Source organism: Oryctolagus cuniculus, chromosome 4 (genome assembly GCF_964237555.1).
Source record: "Oryctolagus cuniculus chromosome 4, mOryCun1.1, whole genome shotgun sequence".
NCBI classification, from domain to species: Eukaryota; Metazoa; Chordata; class Mammalia; order Lagomorpha; family Leporidae; genus Oryctolagus; species Oryctolagus cuniculus.
Window position 1 is genome coordinate 122164334 of NC_091435.1, and position 19840 is coordinate 122184173.

At 41.6% G+C, this 19840-nt stretch overlaps 1 protein-coding gene across 1 annotated transcript in view; it reads right to left on the bottom strand.

Moving 5' to 3' along the window:
- GFM1 (G elongation factor mitochondrial 1) overlaps positions 1-5196 on the bottom strand; it is a 49670-nt gene extending 44474 nt beyond the window's left edge. The window contains exons 1-4 of the mRNA XM_002716331.5: positions 4916-5196; positions 3597-3749; positions 2023-2155; positions 1408-1612 (exon numbers count right to left, since the gene is read on the bottom strand). Coding sequence (XP_002716377.2) covers positions 1408-1612; positions 2023-2155; positions 3597-3749; positions 4916-5005 — 581 coding nt within the window. The 5' untranslated portion in view covers positions 5006-5196. The remainder of the gene's footprint in view (positions 1-1407; positions 1613-2022; positions 2156-3596; positions 3750-4915) is intronic.
- Between the last annotated feature and the right edge of the window lie 14644 nt (positions 5197-19840).

Below are 19840 nucleotides of genomic sequence, written 5' to 3' on the forward strand. Positions count from 1 at the left end.
TTTTTTCTTTTTCTTTTTTTGACAGGCAGAGTGGATAGTGAGAGAGACAGAGAAAAAGGTCTTCCTTTTGCCGTTGGTTCACCCTCCAATGGCCACCACGGCTGGCACACTGCAGCCTGCGCACCGCGCTGATCCGAAGGCAGGAGCCAGGTGCTTCTCCTGGTCTCCCATGGGGTGCAGGGCCCAAGCACTTGGGCCATCCTCCACTGCACTCCCTGGCCACAGCAGAGAGCTGGCCTAGAAGAGGGGCAACCAGGACAGAATCTGGCACCCCGACCAGGACTAGAACCCGGTGTGCCGGCGCCGCTAGGTGGAGGATTAGCCTATTGAGCCGCAGCGCGGGCCTGAAATTATTTTCTAAAAGACAGGCTAAAGTGACAGACACAGATGGCTATCAAATTAGTGAGTTAGAAGATTAATCACAACCATTCTCTCATAACCTAATGCAAAATGGGGAGACAATATGAAGAAAAAGAGGTCAGGCCAAGAAGTCCCCAAATCTGTTTAACGGGAGTTACAAAATGAAAAAACAGATACACGGAAGTAGAGCAAAGAAAGAACGAAAGTAATAAAATACATGCTAAAAGAATTTTCTTGGATTCGGAAAAAGACTTAGTTGAGAGTTCACTTATTGACAAGCATGAGTAATGAAAGAACAAAAAGTGACAATGTTCAGTTTCATCAATATTACACACATGCAAAAAACAAGTATTTGCCTTCTGCACCCTCAAACACGTCACCCCATCAGAACTTCTGTCATCAGATCCATCACTCTCAGCCTCCCCACCACCACAAACTTTACCACCCATACTCATTCCCACCAGCTCTGCCAAGAACTCCGCAGTGACACCCGCACATCCACAAAAGGTGAAAAGTCAACCTTCCCTCCTTTTAAAGGCATGGGGAATACGCAGTTTGATTCAAAATATAAAATGCTACGAACACCAGAGTTTTACCTGCTGTCCTAGCAAACACGTTACCAGTGGGAAGCATGGCAAGTTCATCTCCACAGCACAGGACCTAAGGGCATTCATTAAAATCCTTCAAAGTAAACGTGGAGATCAAAGAAGATCCCCTCAGTTTGTCTAAATAAAACGCTAACTATTTTTAGAATCTAATCTAGATGGGAACTTCTCTAATTACGGCAGGAAAGTATAAATTACCAGGTTGTTTCTGAATCCATCTCCAACCTCACGGAATTTAGGTCACAGCTGCCCCATTTACAGAGAAGGTAACTGATGAGATCGCACACAGAGCAAACTCCCACACTCAGTACTAGGCTGATGGGGGTCAGTCAGTCACTCAGGTGAATAAAAAGAAAAACTGAAGGATGAAGTTTCATGACAGTGGATACAAGGTGTGCCGTGCAGCTCACCACACCCTCTCTCTCTTCCCACTGCTCCGTACCTCATCTGCTGCAGGGCCCTGGACGGGTTGGAGCCCGCTCGGTCAAGTTTGTTAATGAAAGTCAGAAACGGAACGTTGTAGCGCTTCATCTGGCGATTAACTGTCATGGTCTGGCACTGCACCCCTCCAACAGCACACAGAACAAGGACTGCACCATCCAGCACTCTCAGGGCCCTTTCAACTTCTATTGTGAAGTCCACATGCCCTAAATGCGGCAAAAGGAAAAACAGGTGAGGGTTTAAAGAACAATGTGAATTTTGATATATGCATTATTTAAGGTTTTTGTATCTTTGCTCATTACGTAAGGCTTCTAATTAGAATATAGATTCTTGTATTCACCAATACTGTTCACCCACAGCCCAATGAGAGCACTTCAAAAATCTATGAGAACCTCACACCCCTAGAATACGTAAAAGGCAAGAATCCACCTACTTAGGATTTATCTATACTTTTTTTTTTAAGGAAACCACATAATTCCAGGTTTCTCTAGTAGGAATTCAGTGTTACACTTTTGAGTATTAAATTATTTGATACTCAAGACTTAACTGGGTCATAGAAGAAAAACCCAAATGTGCTTTTGCCAAGAGGTTGCCATAAAACCAAGAACCACTTCACCTGGAGTATCTATGATGTTGATATTGACATCTTTCCACATGGTATAGGTGGCTGCTGACTGGATGGTGATGCCCCTTTGTCTCTCCAGTTCCATGGAATCCATGACAGCACCAACTCCATCTTTACCTTTCACCTGGACAAAAGCACAGCACATCAGATTGCTCTGGCCCTGCATTCCAAGAAGAAATCTTTACTGATATGCAACCAGAACACAGTTAACTCAAACAACTTAACCCGCCATCTCACTGAACAGGTAACTGATTACAGGATTTGCCAGTATGAACTGCCAAACCAGTTGATCAATGCTGTCCTCAAGAACTGCTAAGGCAGAGCAATCATCCTGGTTTAGAACCGCCCTTGCCCCTGCATTAGTCCACAAGCAGATGGTCAGAGAACAGATCTTTCTCAGTTCTCTCCATGTGTGTTCTGAGGCCTGGGTAGGAAAAATTCAGTTTTTAAAGCACATGACTAACCAGGTGACCTTCATCTGAAGAACTGGAGTGTTAAGTTACTTGATACGGTAATACCTTCAGGAGAGTTCTCAAGATCTCTTAAGTATCTTCTGATGTACGTATTTTTTAAACAAATTCATACTAAGCTATTTTAAAGTCATTTTTCCACTTAACACTGTAGATATTTTCCACATCATTAAAAATTATGTAAAAAGGCCGGCGCCGCGGCTCACTAGGCTAATCCTCCACCTGCGGCACCGGCATACCAGGGTTCTAGTCCCGGTCGGGGCGCCGGATTCTGTCCCGGTTGCCCCTCTTCCAGGCCAGCTCTCTGCTGTGGCCCGGGAAGGCAGTGGAGGATGGCCCAAGTCCTTGGGCCCTGCACCCCATGGGAGACCAGGAGAAGCACCTGGCTCCGGGCTTCGGATCAGTGCGGTGCGCCGGCCGCAGCAGCCATTGGAGGGTGAACCAACGGAAAAGGAAGACCTTTCTGTCTCTCTCTCTCACTGTCCACTACTCTGCCTGTCAAAAAAAAAAAAAAAAAAAATTATGTAAAAAGCATCTTAATGGCTACTGAAAGTTACGTCATATTGACAGGACAGTCTTAAAAGACAGTCTACTTGGGATGACATCAGAAAGACGTCTGAAAAATACCTTCCGAGCCCATTTGAGCTACCTCCTCTACTGGGGCTGGCGCTGCAGCACAGCAGGTTAAATCCCCTGGCCTGTAGCACCGGCATCCTATATGGGTACCAGTTCAAGTCTCGGTTGCTCCATTTCTGATCCAATTCCCTGCTAACGTGCCTGGGAAAGCAGTGGAGGATGGTCCAAGTTCTTGGGCCCCTGCACCCACGTGGGAGATGGGAAAGAAACTCCTGGCTTTGGACTGGTTCAGCTCCAGCCGTTACAGCCATTTGGGGAGTGAACCAGCGGATGGAAGACCTCTCTGTCTCTACCTTTCTCTGTAACTCTTTCACATAAAATAAATCTTTTTTTTTTTTTTTTAAAGAGCCAGTTACCAATGTGTATATCAGTCTGGTTTTGTTAAGTTTATAAAATCATAACTACAAAACAATTAAAATCAAGCTCTAATTAATCTGGAATAAACCATGAACCATTTACCTCATGCATCTTTGCAATTCTCCCGGTGTAGTAAAGCACTCGTTCTGTTAATGTAGTTTTCCCAGAATCAATGTGAGCTGAGATTCCAATATTTCGTATTTTTTCATTAGGAATTATCCCTGATGAACACCACCGGCAGGTCCTCCAGTTAACCTGAAGAGATAAGAGAGCTCAATTTGATGCACTTTTTCTAAGAGCTAACAACAGGAACGAAAATGGATCTGGCTGACGCCTTTCCTCCAATAAATCTCAACAGACATGAGATAGCTTGGAGAAGCAGAAGGGAAATGTTTAAGTCTCCAACTTCTGGAAACCAAAGAGACTACAAAAGAAGATAGATAAAGTCTTCAGTATTAATTAACAAAAACTAGGGAAGAAACCTTTGTCAAATATTACAGGTTTGAAAATACACAGAGGTTGACAAAATCATGAAGGTAAGTTTCCTTGACGACTTTAACAGGAAATACAAGTTTTGCGTTCCTCCGCACCCACAGCTGGCAGAACTTAAGGACTTCTACGCTCTACACAGTGGGGCCACCGGCTCCCAGGTGGCGCCCAAAAGGCTTCCAGCTCCCTCTAGACAATCACTGTTGGTGGATCTTCTTTTCTTTTTTAACTTTATTCATGCGCAAGGGGGTCTTCATTTTATGGAATGAAGACGCAACCTCTCGACACAGAACTGCACATTTCCAACATGCACTGTAGGCACATCTTGGAGGAGGGAGACAAATGAACTTGCCAAAAAAAACACGTGGATAAAAATTACCCGGAAAATGGCTGAGTAGCGCTTAGTTGAGTAAAACCCAAGGATACCGCGAGCAAAACAAGATTTGCATGAGAGGAAAGGCTCAATATCCACCCGACCCAACTCTACTACTCCTTCTCCTAAGGCTTTTATTTACAAACTTCAATCTTCTATACGCTTGATAAAAAAATGACAAAAGGATCGCCAAATTGAGCAAAAAACCCAGGACCGGCTGAAAAAAGGGGGCAGGCAGCCCCAGAACATCCTGCAAAAAGAGCACTAGCCAACGAGACAGGAGTCCTGCTTTCGAGGACCAGACCTACACATTCCTCAGCGGTCTAATCTTCACTCGAGACACTTCTCTTCCAGCATGCCGTAACTAAGAGGCTTAATCAACCAAACATCAATCGGGGTCCCGTCCCAAGGCCCAGATGGGCTGCTCGGGAATGCGCTAATCATGTGTTCTCAGCGCCGGGGCACCACCGCTCGTATTCCGAGCTGCCAGTCAGGAGGTCCCAGCGAAGGGAGAGATCCCAAGGTCCCGGGAACGGGCAGGCTCGCCGGACCCTAGTACCTGCAGCTTCTGCCAGCCTAGGACGGCAGGGACGCGCGAGAGCGGCCCGCGCCCCAAGGCCACGGCGGCGGCGGCTCCCAGCAGCTTCATGTCAGGAACAGGACGAGAGTGCGAGTCCTACTGCCCCGCGTCCGCTCAGCCGCCGGCTCCGCAGCTCTAAGTGCTCAAAGTCACGCCGGCAGCCAGGGCCGGCGGAGCACTTCCGGGGCGACGGGTGCGAGGGAGGGGAGAGGGAGAGAAAGGGAGAGGAGCGTCCAGCAGAGCAGAGCAGCGCCTCCGCTGCCGTGCGCCCTCTGCTGACTGGGAAGATAAACTACAGCCGCTTTGCGGAGCTGGTCAAGTGCGTTTGTTCCTGGTAACCAGGATGGAACAGAGGAGGTCCTTTGATCTTAGCATTTTCTTTAAAAATAATAGTACTAATAATATTACTGAGGCTTTTGGCGCAGCGGTTAAGTCGCTGCTTGGGACGCTTCATCCCATATCGGAGTCCTGAGTCCCTAGGTTCCAATTCCCACTCAACTTCCAGTCCTGCTTCCTGTTAACGCCCACCTTGTGAGGCAGCCATCTGGGCGGCTGCAGATAATTGTCCAAGGACTTGGGTCCCTGCCACCCACGTGGGAGACCTGGATTAAGTCCCCTGCTACTGGCTTTAGCCTGTCTGTTGCTGACTGTTGCCAGCATTTGGGAAGTGAACCAGCAGATGGAAGATCCCAGATCCTTCTTTCTCCCCCTCCCACTTTCAAATAAATACATACAAATTATTAAACAAAATAAAAAATCGCTGCTATATACAAGTGCAGCCTTTAACCATGGTTATTTTGCCTACGTAACAATGTGGAGAAGTGTTTGTAACAAATCTGTTTAAAGAATTATAAATTGTTGTGTATTACAGACATGAAAAAAATGATAGGTCGTGCCTGAAAGGGAACATGGAAAAGCAATAGTGAGTGAACCATCTATTGCAAGCAATTTTTCTCATGTCAAAGTGCCCTTCGCTCTTGGTAGGTGTCACACGTTGCACTCCGGTGCTCGAGGCAGACTGCACCCGTGGTGGTTTGACCTGGCTGTCTCCCAGACATCTGGAACTTCACATCTCATGTCTGAGCTTTTGTTCTTCCTCCTGAGAACCTCCTCAAGTCTTCTCCGCATAGTAAGTGGGAACTTGTGTTACTCTAGCCAAAAGCGTCACTTTGACCCCACTGTCCAACACCCCGGTTCTAATCTTTCAGCATATCTTGTAGTCGCTGCCTTCAAAACCAGGTCCAGAACCTCCACTCCTCCCCCAGGTCTCTGTGCCACCTCTTCTCCATGGAGTTGTTGTAATAGCCTCTAACTCGGCTCACTGCTGCCGTTCAGTCTGAACACGGCCGCTGGAGGAATCCTTTTAAGGCAGACTGTGTGGTTTCTCGGCTGAAAACTCCATCCCCTGAGTTCATCGTTGCTCTTACCTCCATTTTGGTGTAGGTTTGAAGTTTTTGTAAGAATTAATGTTTGACTCTGAAATGCCCTCCTCTCCCACGCAGAGTGAGAGCAGGCAGGAGCCCTGCCCGAGCACCCCCACTAGGTCCTTACTCCTCCCGAGCCCTTTGCACCGGCCACGTCAGCTTCCCACGTTGCCCTGGCCCAGACATCCCCTTCTGCTCTCTCTCCAAATAGTCCTTGTTGTAAGGTGATCCCGGACCAATGCATGTCAACAGCAGGCCCCTCCCTCCCTTTCTGCTTTCTCACCCTGCTTCCGGCTCCTTCGGAGCGCTTCCTAGGTGCGAGTACATGAATCATTTTACAAATGTCTGACTCTCCCAGTGAGGATCTGAAAAATTACATTTTTAGTTAATGCATTGATTCTTAGCATTAGTCATAGGATAGTAATTCTGTAAGACCAAAAGCTCTTTAAATGACACCTGTTACAATGTAGTGTCTTGCAATGCTGGCTTCCTACAACTGAGAACTGATTCAAATCCCAGCTTTTGCGCTTCTGATCTAGCTTCTTGCTAATATGCCTGGGAGGCAGCAGATGGCCCAAGTGCTTGAACTCCTTGTGGGAGACCTGGATGGAGTTCCTGGCTCCTGGCTTTGGCCCAGAGTTGACTGTTGAGGCAATTTGGGGAATGAACCAGGAAATGGCAAATCTCTCTCTCTCTCTCTGTCAGATCTCTGTCTCTCTGTCTCTCACATACACACACACACACACACACACAGAGCATGGTATCTGACACTCTGCCTTTCAAATTAATTAAAAAATAAATAAAACACATCTGAAGTGCAGTTTTGCTTAAATACAATTATATATATATGTTTTTAATATTTATTTCTTTATTTGGATGTCAGTTACACAAAGGAGAGGCAGAGAGAGAGAGAGAGAGAGGTCTTCCATTCCACTGGTTCACTCCCCAACTGGCTGCAACGTCTGGACCTGCATGGTCTGAAGCCAGGAGCCAGGAGCTTCTTCCAGGGCAGGTGCAGGGGCCCAAGGACTTGGGCCATCTTCCACCACTTTCCCAGGCCACATCAGAGCCGGATCAGAAGCAGAGCAGCAGGGATCCAAACTGGCAGCCATATGGGATGCCAGCACTGTGGGCGGCAGCTTTACCTGCTACACTACAACACTGGTCTCATAATTTTATATTTTGTAATATTACACAGTTGGTGGCATCAATGATAAACTCATTTGACTTATAAGACCAACACAGAAAATTTAGAAAGTCTACATTATGAAAAGTTCACCCTCCATTTCATAACATGTAGAATATTTTCATTAATTTTATATAATATATATAATATATATATAATTTTATATAATAAAACCTAGAATACATATAACTGACTTTGAATATCAATTAATTAGTTTGCCCAAATTCATCTATTTATCAGATTCATAAATCTTTTTAAAAATGCAATTATAAAATTTATATTCATAAGCATTAATTAAATAATATTTCCGTCTCTTTTATCTTGAAAACTTGCTTTTTTTTAAAGATTCATTTACTTATTTAAAAGGGCAAGTTACAGAGAGTCAGAGAGAGAGAGAGAGAGAGAAAGAGAAGATCTTCCATCCACTGGTTCACTCCCCAAATTGCTGCAGTGGGTGGAGCTGGGCCAATCTGAAGCCAGGAGCCAGGAGTCAGGCGCTTCCTCCAGGTCTCCCACATGAATGCAGGGGCCCAAGCACATGGACCATATTCCACTTCTTTCCCAGGCACATTAGTAGGGAGCTGGATCAGAAGTGGAGAAGCTGGGAGTTGAACCGGTGCTCATACGAGATACGTAGCTTTACCTGCTACGTCACAGTGCCAGCCCCAAAAACTTGCTTCTTAAAACCCTAATATCTAAGTCAATTACTTAAATAACTTGCCCACATTTTTCTCATTTTATTTTTAAAAAGATTTATTTATTTGAATAAATTTATTTGAATGACAGAGAGAAAACAAGAGAGATAGATTGATTTGCAACTACTGGTTCTCTCTCCAAATGGCTACAACACCCAGGGCTCCACCAGGCTGAAGCCAGAAGTGGGAACTGCATCTGAACCTCCCACATCGGTGGCAGGGGCCCAAGTACTTGGGCCTTTTTGGGCTACCTTCCCAGGGCTATTAACACAGAGCTGGATCAAAAGCAGAGCAGCTGGGACTTGAAACAGCTCTGATATTGGATGGGTGTAGGATGCCAACAAGGCAAGCAGCGGCTGAACCTGCTGTAACAATGCCAGTCCTGTCCACAATTTTTAAAGCAAAAGAAACACAAATCATTACTTTTTTCTCACATTTTTAATTGTTTATTTGGTCTGCATAATCCTGAACCGCACACATAATAACTGATTGAATTTTTTTCTAATGAATTCATCTTTAAAATTTGTCAAGTGTCAAGTGGAGGAAAAGGAGGATTGGAAGATAGGTGATTTATTCAACAAATATGAAATTATCACAGTAAAATGCTAAAAATCTTCAAAGAGAAAAGAAAGTTTAAATCTACACCATGCAGTTAAAAAGCCCTGAACTATAACAATAAATGAGCAGTGTTTTACATTACACAAAGTGATCTCCATTAGATTTATATATTTGAAAGGCAGAGGCGGGGGGGCTTCCATCAGCTCATTTACTCCACAAATGCCCACAACAACCCAAGCAAGGCCATGCCAAAGCCAAAAGCCATACACTCCATCCCAGTCTCCTTCATGGGTGGCAGGGACCCAAAGTCTTGGGCCATCTGCTGCCTTCCCAGATGATTTACCAGGGAGCTGGATTGTAAAGGGAGCATCGAGGACTTGAACTTGCGCTCTGATGTAGGGTACTGACCTCTCAAATGAACAATCTTATTCATGTGTTATCTCCCCAAAAGTTACCAATTCCCTAGTAAAATTCCGCCAGGAGATTTAATACAAGTTTAATGCCTGACAAGCCCGTGATAACTCGGCTGATGGTCTGTCAGATGTGAAATGTCGTGAGTCAGACGTTGGCTGTAACATTAAAGCACCTACATCCTGACCGAAGAAACATGGAGAGGCGGTGTCACATGGGAGAGGCAGGTCTCCCAACCCAAGGCAAACTCCCCATTTACCAGCAAGAATGACAAATACAAGATACAAATACAAGCTGGTAGGCAAGCAGATGCAAGAGAGCAGATAGTGTTTAAAGCCAAATTCAGCAAAGGCCATCAAGGCTGATCAGAGCCCCAACCTAAGGGACCCTGGCCAAGTCCAGAGTCCAGATTTGCTGCAAAATCCAAGTAAATGGGAATAAAGGGGCAATGAACGGTCTCAGATTGTGCATTATCACCAGACTGAAGGTCTCAATCTACACAGCGAGGGTCTTGGCCAAACCTCAGTAGAATCTTCACATCGTCTTGGTCCAATCAACCCAAGACCACCCAGGATAAACCTGTAGTTTTACAAAGTCGTTTATTGGCTCATTGCAATGAGGGAGATCCACCACTAGGGGAAGCATGGGAGTCTAAATGAAGGGAAAGAGCATGACTGCAGGAGTGGAGTGCAGATGGAGTTTTTGACCCAAAGCAACGCAGGGGTGTGTGGAGCTGAGTCAGCCAAGGTCTGAACAGTGAAGTAGATCCAAGTCCATGTATCCTTGACAGCCATCACGGTTGAGTCCCAAAAGCCCTCCCCCAAAGGGCCGCGTGTGAGCTGTTTATCCGCGGTCTTCTCTGTGTCCCAGCGACTCTCAGTGTCCAGGCACAAGTGGGATGCTACTTCCAAGTAGCTGGTCTCAATTATTTCATTGTTGTAACAAAAACTAATACGGGCCTCAAAGAATTCCTGCAACTAAAATTCCAAGGAAAATTATCAGCTCATAGAAAGTCACAATATGGGGCAACAAGAAACATGACCAAAAGTTAGTAGAAAAAAATAAAAACAACAGAGAAATAGTCTTAGAAATTGGAACTACCTGACACAGGGAGTTGGATCCATATATTAAAATAAATTTAAAAATCAATATGAAAAATTGAGCAGGAAACAAGAGACTAAGGAAATAGTAAAAAAAAATTGAAGAAGAATCAAACAGAACTTTTAGAAATGGAAAATGAAATAATAGTAACAATTTAGCAGAGGGTTTGAAAATCCAAATAAGCAGTGTTGAAGAGAGAAATAAAATATAAGGTAGACAATATAAACTAGCCAGAAAGTAATCCAAAAGAGCAAAGAAGTGGAAAATATGAAACAATTAAAAGGCGTGGAGAATGCTGCAGCCTGAAGACTTCTGTCCCCCTCAAATCTCTATGCTGAGCCCTGAGCCTGATTTTATGGTTTGTGGAGGTGGGGCCTCTGGGCGGAAACAGAGTTGTGAAGGTGCAGCCCTCTCAACTGGGCTCCGTGACCTTACAGAGGGATCCCCTCAGCTCCCGGAAGTCTTCCCCTGATGTGAATCTACGAGCTGCTGGCAATGTGCAAGTTCAAAGAGGACCCTCATCTCACCCAGCCTGGCTACTAATCTTAGCCTTCCCGCAGGCAGAACTGTGAGCAGCAACTGTTGGCCATTTAAGCCACCCGGAGAAAGAGGACAACGGGGGCAGATGTAGCAGAGAACTTCTGAGACCCCCTGAAATAGATGAGTGTGAGATACAAGCACTATTCATAGCAACATGGGCTGACAATTTTTCAGAACTTATGTGTGATATCAATGCTTAAACCTTGGAATCCTAATGAATCCCAAGCCTCACCAATAAAAGAAATCCACACCTAAATACATCCCAGGAAAACTAAAGAACATCAAAGGCAATTTAAGAAAAATTTGCAAAGCAACCAGAGTTCAAAAAAGACAAATCATCCAGGTTGGAACACTATCATGCTGGCTGCACATTTTAAAAATCAGCAACAGTAAAATCTAGAAGCAAAGAAAATGCTGATCTTATTAGGAGACAATTGTCAAATTACAATTCCATAATGAGCACTATTGTTCAATTGATGGGATAAATAAAAACAATTTCAGATAATAATCCCCCCCTCAAACCTGGTTCAGTTTATGTAGACAGCCTCACTAAATGAACTGCTGAACAGACAGTGCAGGTGGGGGTGGGGGAGCCGAAATGGGGGGTCAGCAGTACAAGAAAAGATGGGGAGCAGAAATATTATGGGTTAATCTTTTATAAATTGATCAAATGACAGAAGACTTAAAATAATGAAGTTGAATGCAATCAACCAATCCAAGCGTTCCCAGGCTTATGGAGGTTGCTCCATTAGTCTTCACAATGCTCACTTCCACGCTGCATTTCCGTTTGTCTCTCACTTTCTCCGGTGCTGGCTCCATAGCCTCCTCCCCAGCATCAGCCTCCCTATACATGGTAAAGACAAAGACCCTCACCCTGCCACCCCCTGTACACATGTACCATGTTACCAGCATGCCCCTGGATTGAAATAGTTGGGTGACTCAAATATTAGAAAAAACAACAGAAAAAACATGTGGCCACTTGGTCTTTTGGGGGGAAATACTAAATGTTGATTGTGTCCTTGCAAGATTTGAGAGAGAGAATACCATCTTGTTTTCAGAAAGCAACAATCAGCTTGGACTAAGCTGAGTCTTCTGCGAAGCAGATGTTATGAGAGGACTAAAAGCTCAAGGATTTTATTGGAACAAACACCTGTGAGAGAAAACAGAAGTAACCAGGTGGGTGGAGGGGACCACTAGTTGGCCACGCAGGCGAGACCCTGAGTGAGAGAGAAAAGGCTGGATGGAAGTATCCTACACTGCAACTGAGTCTCTGAAATCTGTGCAAGGCCACTGGTTTGTATGACTGTAAATTGGTATAATCTTTCTGTAAAGAAAGCATAATAAAAAATACCAAGAAACGAACTGGTAATCTTGCCATCAGGAATTTACCTTAAACAAATGATCAGCAAAACATATGGACTTATGTAAAGACAATATTCTTTACAACATTGTTTATAATACAATTTTAAAACAATCAGAATAACAAAATATTTGGTGGCAAATTATGGTACAGCTAATGACTTTGATGCAAATGATGGAACACTGTCCTCAAGAAATGCTTACTCCAAATTGTGAAGTGCTTTAAATTTTCCATGTGTCTATCCAAGAGTACTAGAAAGGAATATACATGTAGTTTCTTATTTGGGGTGGCAGGATAAAATGTAATTTTTAGTGTTCTTCTATATCTACAATGGACATAATCAAATAGTAAAACTAATCACTTAATAAATAAAAACATCCTTACAAGTTCCAGTTCTTGGAAACACACTGACTCTAGTAAATGAGGTAAAAAGCTAAGACTCAAGTATTACAAAGTTTTCTTAAAAGTCAGCTCTACACTCTGGCCTCAGAATCAGCCCTTAAGGCATTCGGATCTGGCTGAAGAGCCCATGAGAGTATTTTAGGCATGGAAAGCCAAGACACTCTGGAAAAAAAAAAAAAACAAAAAACAAAAAAAACAAAACAAAAAAAACCTAAATGAAAGATCTCTGCGAGTGAGATCCCAGTGGAAAGAATGGGGCCATCAAAGAAGGAGGTACCTTTCTCTGAAGGGAGGAGAGAACTTCCACTTTGGCTATGACCCTGTCAGAATAAGATCGAAGTCGGCGAACTCAAAAGGCTTCCATAGCCTTGGCAACTCATGACTAGAGCCTAGGGAGATTACTGACGCCATAAACAAGAGTGTCAAATTGTTAAATCAACAAGAGAAGTCACTGTGTACTTACTTCTCATGTGGGATCTGTCCTTAATGTGTTGTCCACTGTGAAGTAATGCTATAACTAGTACTGAAACAGTATTTTACACTTTGTGTTTCTGTGTGGGTGCAAACTGATGAAATCTTTACTTAATATATACTGAATCTATCTTCTGTATATAAAGATAATTGAAAATGAATCTTGATGTGAATGGAATGGGAGAGGGAGCGGGAGATGGGAGGGTTGCGAGTGGGAGGGAAATTATGGGGGGGGGAAGCCATTGTAATCCATAAAGTGTACTTTGGAAATTTATATTTACTAAACAAAAAAAATTTTAAAAAAAGTCAGCTCTACCTTTGCACCATAAAAAAGATTATTAAATAACCTCCATGCTCGAGAAGATTTGCAACAACTTTTTTAGATAAGGGCTAAACACTGTTAGTCTATAGATTTAAACTACTTGTATGTACATACTATATAGCATGTTGGGTATTTTTAAGATTTGTATTTTACTTCCACTCCTTTTTATGAGCTAATGAATTCTTTTATGTTAATTTTTAAAAAATTGAAAGTAGAAGATTGTTTTTCATATATATATATTTCTTTTTTTTTTTTTTTTTTAACTTTTATTTAATGAATATACGTTTCCAAAGTACGAATAATGGATTACTATGGCTTCCCCCCCATACCGTCCCTCCCACCCACAACCCTCCCATTTCCCACTCCCTCTCCCCTTCCATTCACATCAAGATTCATTTTCGATTATCTTAATATACAGAAGATCAGCTTAGTATACATTAAGTAAGAATTTCAACAGTTTGCTCCCACACAGAAACATAAAGTGAAAAATAATAGATGATTTTTTTTAATGATGATGAAATCAGATCAGACCTATTGTCATGTTTAATCCCAGTGAGAGTCAAGTTGGGAGTTGATAGTTTCTTTTCTTTTCTTTTCTTTTTTTTTTTTTTTTTTTTTTTTTTTACAGAGGATCAGTTTAGTATGCATTAAGTAAAGATTTCAACAGTTTGCACCCCCATAGAAACACAAAGTGAAATATATTATTTGAGTACTCGTTATAGCATTAAATCTCAATGCACAGCACATTAAGGACAGAGATCCTACATGAGGAGTAAGTGCACAGTGACTCCTGTTGTTGACTTTACCAATTGACACTCCTGTCTATGGCATCAGTAATCTCCCTATGCTCCAGTCATGAGTTTCCAAGGCTATGGAAGCCCCTTGAGTTCTCCGACTCTTATCTTGTTTAGACAAGGTCATAGTCAAAGTGGAGGTTCTCTCCTCCCTTCAGAGAAAGGTACCTCCTTCTTTGAAGACCTGTTCTTTCCACTGAGATCTCACTCACAGAGATCTTTTTGCCAGAGTGTCTTGGCTTTCCATGCCTGAAATACTCTCATGGGCTTTTCAGCCAGATCTGAATGCCTTTAGGGCTGATTCTGAGGCCAGAGTGCTATTTAGGGCATCTGCCATTCTATGAGTCTGCTGAGTATCTCACTTCCCATGTTGGATCACTCTCCCCTTTATTTATTCTATCGGTTAGTGTTAGCAGGTACTAGACTTGCTTATGTGCTCCCTTTGACTCTTAGTCCTTTCATTATGATCAATTGCGAACTGAAATCGATCACTTGGACTAGTGAGATGGCATTGGTACATGCCACCTTGATGGGATTAAATTGGAGTCCCCTGGTATGTTTCTAACTCTACCATTTGGGGCAAGTCAGCTTGAGCATGTCCCAAATTATATATCTCTTCCCTCTCTTATTCCCACTCTTATGTTTAACAGGGATCACATTTCAGTTAAATTTCAACACTTAAGAATAACTGTGTATTAATTACAGAATTAAATCAGTCATATTAAGTAGGAAGACATCGAAAACCTAAACAGACCCATAACTGAGACAGAAATTGAAACAGTAATAAAGGCCCTCCCAACAAAGAAAAGCCCAGGACCAGATGGATTCACTGCTGAATTCTACCAGACATTTAAAGAAGAACTAACTCCAATTCTTCTCAAACTATTCAGAACAATTGAAGAAGAGGGAATCCTCCCAAATTCTTTCTATGAAGCCAGCATCACCTTAATTCCTAAGCCGGGAAAAGATGCAGCACTGAAAGAGAATTACAGACCAATATCCCTGATGAACATTGATGCAAAAATCCTCAATAAAATTCTCGCCAATAGAATGCAACAACACATCAGAAAGATCATCCACCCAGACCAAGTGGGATTTATCCCTGGTATGCAGGGATGGTTTAATGTGCGCAAGACAATCAATGTGATACACCACATTAACAGACTGCAGAAGAAAAACCATATGATTCTCTCAATAGATGCCGAGAAAGCATTTGATAAAATACAACACCCGTTCATGATGAAAACTCTAAGCAAACTGGGTTTGGAAGGAACATTCCTCAATACAATCAAAGCAATCTATGAAAAACCCACAGCCAACATCCTATTGAATGGGGAAAAGTTGGAAGCATTTCCACTGAGATCTGGAACCAGACAGGGATGTCCACTCTCACCACTGCTATTCAATATAGTTCTGGAGGTTCTAGCCAGAGCTATTAGGCAAGAAAAAGAAATTAAAGGGATACAAATTGGGAAGGAAGAACTCAAACTATCCCTCTTTGCAGATGACATGATTCTTTATTTAGGGGACCCAAAGAACTCTACCAAGAGACTATTGGAACTCATATATATATATTTCTTATTCTTAATTGCACAAGAATGCCTTTTTCTTTTATTCTTGAAAGTCTTCTAGAACATGGAGAGTGTTCATCTTAGGGCAACGTGTCTATGAAATTCTTTCTACTCTTCTTATGAGCTAATGAATTATTTTATATGAATTAATTTTTAAACAATGAAGTGGAAGCTTTTCATATGTTTTGTTAATCATAAAAATCATCCAGCTTTATAAAAATATTAATGGCTAATGTTTTGGAAAACAAGCTAGAATTACAATGTGACATTAAATATAAATTCAAAAGGGTAATTAGAATTAAAATTACCCGTGGTCCTTCTATTTTTTTAATGTCTGTTTCTTCTTATTTATTTGAAAAGCAGAGTGACAGAGAGCAAGAGCGTGTGAGAGAAGGGGAGAGAGAGCTCAGAGCCAAAGATAGATCTTCCAAGTCTCTGGTTCATCTGGCCCACAACAGCCAGGGTTGGGCCAGGGCAAAATCAGAGCCTACAAGTACTGAGTCATCATCTGCTCCTTCCCAGGCACAACAGCAGGAAGCTGGTTCTACAGCAGAACCATGACTTGAACTAGTCACTCCAATATGGGCATCCCATACTGTGGCTTAACTGTTACACCACAACACCTGTCCCAGGTCCTTGGAATCTTACCTTGTATTCTCAAGGTAAAGATAAATTATTAACAACTATGGTAAGTTAGAAATGCATGTCAAAATATGTTAAAGACCGTACAACCTGAAAGCAGATAAACTAAAAAGGAAATCAAATAAAAAAGGGAGACATTCGATCTAAAATAAGGCAAAAAGAGAGAAAAAAGGTAAATTGATAAGAAATAAATGTGAATATGTATATTTTTACAAAAGTGATAAATACATGAACTTTCCATGTAAAGTTAACTTTACATGGAAAACTTTAACTTTCCAGTTAAAGTCAAAAATCATCAGTTTAGATTGTTAGAGTTTTATTTGGCAGAGTGATGGGGCGGGGGTAGAGAGGGAGGCAAGGGGAGAAAGAGAAAAAGAGAATCTTCCATCTAGTGGTTCACTTCTCCAGATATCCACAACAGGCAGGGTTTGGCCAGGCTGAAATCAGGAGCCAGAAACTCCATCTAGATTTCCCACATGGGTAGCAGGAACTCAAGCACCTGGGCCATCATCTGATGCCTCCCACATGCCTTAGCATGAAGCTAGATTGGAAGCAGAAGTGTGACTCTATCCCAGACACTATCCCATATCCAACTTATCCCATATCCAACATATCTCATATCTAGCATGGTATTAAGCAGCAGCTTAACCCAATGCACCACAATGCCTGCCCCGTCAATTCAGATTGTTTTTTAAAAAGAATCCAATTCTATGCTGTTTACCAAAGTCATTTTCAAAAGAACATTAAAATATTGACACTGAGAGAATGGGAAAGATGTAACAGGCCAAGTATCAGCTGAAACAAAACTGTAAGTCTATATTATGATAAAATATCTGAGACAAAAAGTGATGCAAAGGGAGTTCCTACTTAAAGGATTTAGCAGGAAGATACATCAATTCTGAACTTCCATACTTGTATGTCTAATAACAGTGTTAAAATAGGTAAGACTCTGAGAGAAGAGACTTCTGGTTCTAGACATTTTGCATTCTATATATTCCAAACTGGGAACTAAAGAAGGCTTTCATGTGGAAATGCTAACAGGCAAAGCTGAAACAAGCAAACAAAACAGGCATACTTGCTGGGAGAAACATGTCTGCTTCACTCCCTGGCTGGCAGGGAGAGCCCCTTCTTTTCTCCACCTGTGAGGTGTTCTTGGTCTTCTCTGGTCTGTGTCAGCTTCTAAGTATTTTGTTTCATGGCCTTGACGGTTTTGAGGAGCACTAATCAATTCTTTTGCAGTATGTTCCCTACCTACATTTTAAAGAATTCAACTTCCACAGAGTATAAAATAGAATGTGCAGAATAGGCAGATTTTGGTGGTTAATATCCCTCTGTTAATGCCTCAAGGCAGTATCTATCACTGCAGGAATAAGAAAATTTCATTTCATTCCACTAAAGCAGAGTGAAAGGGTAATTCCCCCTTGCTACCGCAAATATTTCCATTTATACAACTTAAGGGGAAATCATCACATACCACAAATTAAGGAAACAATGGCATTAGTTAACACTTATTTCTGAGAACTGAGGCAATGGCTTTATTTTTAAACTTCTTCCTCAGTTATTTTCAGCAACTTAAGCTGGTCTTCAATGCTTATAATTTAAGTAAATTCTAAACAAAAGTTAATCTGAATAAAATTTAGTAATTTTATGGTTTTTATGAAATATTTTACATTTAATATATGATTTATATTTCACAAAAATGAATCAACACTAAAAAGGGAACGTGTTAGAAAGGAAAAAGATCAGTTTACATAATTTTAGTTGTCAAAGTCAAAAACCATTTCTGAAAAAACAAAATAATTATGCTCCTGTAGCATAAGTATTGTTATTAGCAAGCTTTATGTCACTTAGTTGAAACCATGTGAATGTGTTAGACAACCCATAATTTGTTGTCTTTATCTCTTTCTATGAGCAACTGCCCTTAGTTGTGCCTTTCTCAAGGCCCAAGTAGGACCACTGAAAAAATTATATGTAACTCAGGCCACAGGCAGGGAACCATCTGATACTTTTTTCTTAATAAAATTCCTTTTTTTAATTAAAAATAGATTTACTTATTTGAGAGGCATAGTTACAGACAGTGAGAGGGAAAGACAGAGAGAAAGGTCTTCCATCCATTGGTTCACTTCCCAAATGGTAGGAATGGCCAGAGCTGGGCCAATCTGAAGTCAGGAGCCAGGAGCTTACTCCAGGTCTCCCACAGGGGTGAGGGGCCCAAGCACTTGGGCTATCTTCTACTGCTTTCCCAAGCCATAACAGAGAGCTGGATTGAAAGAGGAGCTGCTGGGACTAGAACCGGCACCCATATGGGATGCCGGTGCAGCAGGCAGAGGATTAACCTACAGTGCCACAGTGCTGGCTCCATCATCTGACACTTAATCTCTATATGTCACATATCTTGTATCTTACAAGTGTCTCCTAAGAAAGCCTTGTGGCATAAGAAGAAATAAGTATTTATTTCAGTTTTTATTCAATTTCAATGGGAAAAATTGTGAGAAAAAAGTTATCTATAAATTCTCACTACTATGTGATATAAAGGAATTTTACTGGTAGACACAATTATTTATTAAATTGTGTTTTTAGATCTGGATATAATTATGCAAGTTATTATTATAATGACTTAGGCAAAAGGAGAATAATGACAGTGTCTATTAAGATTTTACTCTTGTATCAAGTTAATTTATGTATATATAAAATATATGCCTATGACAACTTCCCAAGATGTTATAGTATTTTAATAGTATACCAATAAAATAAGAATATGAATAAAAGAAAATTTTTAACTAATACATGAACAAATAAAAATGATTTGCATCTTATTTTAGTGATGAATGGCATAAACAGATTAGTAAAATTAATAGGAATATAATACAGAAAATTAGAGGAGTATAACATAGTCACATAATTTTTTTTAACGTTTTATTTATTTGAAAGGCAGAATTACACACACACAGAGAGAGAGAGAGAGAGAGAGAGAATCTCTTATCTGCTGTTTCACTCCCCAAATGGACACAACAGCCAGGGCTAAGCCAGGAGCCAGGAGTTTTTTATGGGTCTCTGACATGGGTACAGGGGCCCAAGAACTTAGGCCCTCTTCTGCTGCTTTTCCAGGCCATTAGTAGGGAGCTGGATCAGAAGTGGAGCCTCTGGGCCTTGAACCGCCACCCATAGGGGATGCCAGCATTGCAGGTGATTACTTTACCCACTGTGCAACAACACTGGCCCCCAAATTTTACTTTTAACCTTAAAAAGGAAAATACTTCGGATTATGAATAGTGGAATTTTTTTCCTTGATAGAAATATTGTCTTAAGTAACAGACTTAAGACGTCAGATTTTATGTCTTATAAACTTAATATCTAACTTTCATAAAAGATTAATCCTTGAATTCTAGGGGGGGAAAAAGCTAGAAATGAATTTTAAATGGTATAA